Source organism: Anopheles aquasalis, chromosome 2, assembly GCF_943734665.1.
Source record: "Anopheles aquasalis chromosome 2, idAnoAquaMG_Q_19, whole genome shotgun sequence".
Classification (NCBI taxonomy): Eukaryota; Metazoa; Arthropoda; class Insecta; order Diptera; family Culicidae; genus Anopheles; species Anopheles aquasalis.
In genome coordinates, this window is record NC_064877.1 from 10,822,501 (window position 1) to 10,825,000 (window position 2,500).

General features: G+C 49.9%; 2 protein-coding genes across 2 annotated transcripts in view; both read left to right on the forward strand.

Annotated features, from left to right (window-relative positions):
* LOC126578113 (sodium-coupled monocarboxylate transporter 1-like) overlaps positions 1 to 714 on the forward strand; it is a 2,593-nt gene extending 1,879 nt beyond the window's left edge. The window contains exons 6-7 of the mRNA XM_050240391.1: positions 1 to 56; positions 145 to 714. The exon at positions 1 to 56 is cut by the window's left edge and continues 575 nt beyond it. Coding sequence (XP_050096348.1) covers positions 1 to 56; positions 145 to 564 — 476 coding nt within the window. The 3' untranslated portion in view covers positions 565 to 714. The remainder of the gene's footprint in view (positions 57 to 144) is intronic.
* A 594-nt stretch (positions 715 to 1,308) lies between these two features.
* Positions 1,309 to 2,500, forward strand: part of LOC126580783 (sodium-coupled monocarboxylate transporter 1-like) — a 2,318-nt gene continuing 1,126 nt past the window's right edge. Inside the window, exons 1-5 of the mRNA XM_050244037.1 lie at positions 1,309 to 1,775; positions 1,832 to 1,897; positions 1,969 to 2,020; positions 2,093 to 2,160; positions 2,219 to 2,500. The exon at positions 2,219 to 2,500 is cut by the window's right edge and continues 504 nt beyond it. Of these exons, the coding sequence (XP_050099994.1) occupies positions 1,314 to 1,775; positions 1,832 to 1,897; positions 1,969 to 2,020; positions 2,093 to 2,160; positions 2,219 to 2,500 (930 nt within the window). The 5' untranslated portion in view covers positions 1,309 to 1,313. The remainder of the gene's footprint in view (positions 1,776 to 1,831; positions 1,898 to 1,968; positions 2,021 to 2,092; positions 2,161 to 2,218) is intronic.

Genomic DNA, 2,500 nt, shown 5'->3' on the forward strand with positions numbered 1-2,500 from the left:
GGCCACTGTTTGGCCTTTTTGTGATGGGATTTTTCTTCCCAAGGATCAATGGCACGGTAAGTAACATCTTGAGATTTCAAGCGAGAGAAAGAGAAATAGATAATTAATCGATTCTGGTATTTATTTTCCCGCTTGTCATTCCAGTGTGCTATCGTCGGGTCAGTAACAGGGCTGGTGCTGATGGCCTACATCGTGATTCGATCGCAAATCTCGATCGCACTGGGAGAGATCGTGTTTGCGGAAAAGCCCGTGTCCGTGTCCGGTTGTCAGTATGAGTTTACGGCCAAAAACGTTACCTTGCCCTTGGATCCTGCTCCAGGCAGTGACGAAAAGTCGTTGCACCACGTGTCCTTCCTGTACTACTGTATGATCGGTTCGGTTGTACCGACGGTCGTCGCTTATCTCTGCTCGTTCGTGTTACCCCGGACGAAAACCGATGACATCGATCCGCTCCTGCTCGCTCCGTTCCTGCGTCGTTTCTATCGGTCTCGAGCGGACTGCAAACAAGCGAACCACATGACAGAGGTGATGCACGAGTTCGAAACGAAAGACATCCAACTGTAGGGATGGTGTAGGGGTGGGGTGATTTTGGGAGTCAGCGGAAGCAGCAGGAAGCTGCACAATATTGTACAAAAGTGAAACCCATTAGCGTACGAGGATATTTCCAGTGTGTAGCTGGGGAATCGACAATAAATGTAAGCTGCAAGAGTATTTGTCATTGAAGAACAAAAACAAGAAGTTCCACTGGACCAGATGGACACTCGTTGACCCATAAAGAGAGTGAGTTATTGCAGCTCTATTTACAGCGCTGTATTATACTATACAAAGAGATCGGTGGCTTCGGATGATTTACAACCATCCCCACGACCCATACATGACCGCGGTCCATTTTGGTCGCTACGCGCCTCTTTAGACCCAGATTGTACGACGTAGCGTGCTAACAAAAAATAAAACGGATCAACTGCAGGTCATGCCTGGAAAAACTAAACCGTTGATAAGCTGTTGGTTCCGATTTTTAGATCCGTCAGCCAGGACAGTGGACGGAGTTCTTCATTTCTTAAGGCGCTTGCTTCCGTGTACTTGCCGGTGATGGCGTGGCGTGACGGCCGTAGTATGACGCCGACTGCAACCAGCACCAGCAAAAGCCGATCATCATAATTTACCCTTATCTATATTGACCATGGGATCGTCCACTGACGCCGCATCACCGGCTGCTGCTGCTGCTGCGGTGGTGGTAGATAAATGTGTCCGAATGGCCAGCGGTCCAGCGCACCGACGCCTGTCATCAGTTCTGTTTGGTTACGGGCCACGAGATGTCTAACAGTGCGCGGACCGTAGGAAGTGCCGAGGATTACTCGAACGACGATGAGACGCACTCGGCCGAACGGACCATCGAGTCCATCCACCGACGGTTGCAGCGGTTCGATTGGCCCGACTATCTGGTGTTCGTGCTGATGCTGCTCATCTGCATCGTGATTGGGCTCTACTTTGGATACCGCGATCACCAGAAGCACAAGCGGCAGAAGAATGCACGGCGCGGTTCGGAAGCCTTGGACTATCTGGTCGGTGGACGCAAGATGAAGATCTTTCCCGTCTCGGTGTCGCTGGTGGCAAGCTGGATCTCGGGCATCTCGCTCCTGGGAACATCGACGGAGATCTACGTGTACGGGACGCAGTATTGCTACATTGTGCTCGCGGTGATCATTATGGGCTTCGTCATACATCACGTGTTTCTACCGGTTTTTCATGATCTGCAAATTACCTCGGCGTATGAGGTATGATCCGCTCGATAGGATAGGTAGTAGGTGACTACTATGCTTTTTATTTCTAGTACCTACAACGACGGTTTGATCAACGGATGAGACTGTTTGGTTCGATCCTCTTCACCGTTGCATGTGTGAGTTTAGTTGTTCTGTTTTTGCAAATGAGTCGATCTTTAAATTGACCTTTGACCTCCCTTGCTTTCAGCTACTATGGATGCCGATCGTGATCTACGTGCCTGCCTTAGCTTTCAATCAAGGTAAGAAGCACCTGATGAGCGAGTTTGTCACTAATATTATCACTAGAAATCATTGGCTTCCTCATCTGGCAGTAACTGGACTCAGCATCCACGTTGTGACACCGATCGTTTGTATGATTTGTGTTTTTTACACCAGCATAGTAAGTAGTCTGAACCCTGGAGTGAAGCTACTTCAATGAATACCCCTTTCTCCCGCAGGGAGGACTGAAAGCAGTCGTCTGGACGGATGTTATTCAATCGGCAATCACTCTGCTGGCACTGTTGACCGTGCTGGTTAAGGGCACATACGATATCGGAGGACCAATGGAAGTGCTGAAGCGCAATCTGGCCGGTGAGCGGCTCGAAGCACCGATCTGGAATCCCGATCCAACGCTACGCCATTCCATTTGGATCATACTGATCGGAGCACCGGTTTGGTTCTGTTACGGTGTATCCTGCAGCCAGGACATGATCCAACGATTCTTGGCCCTTCCGACACTA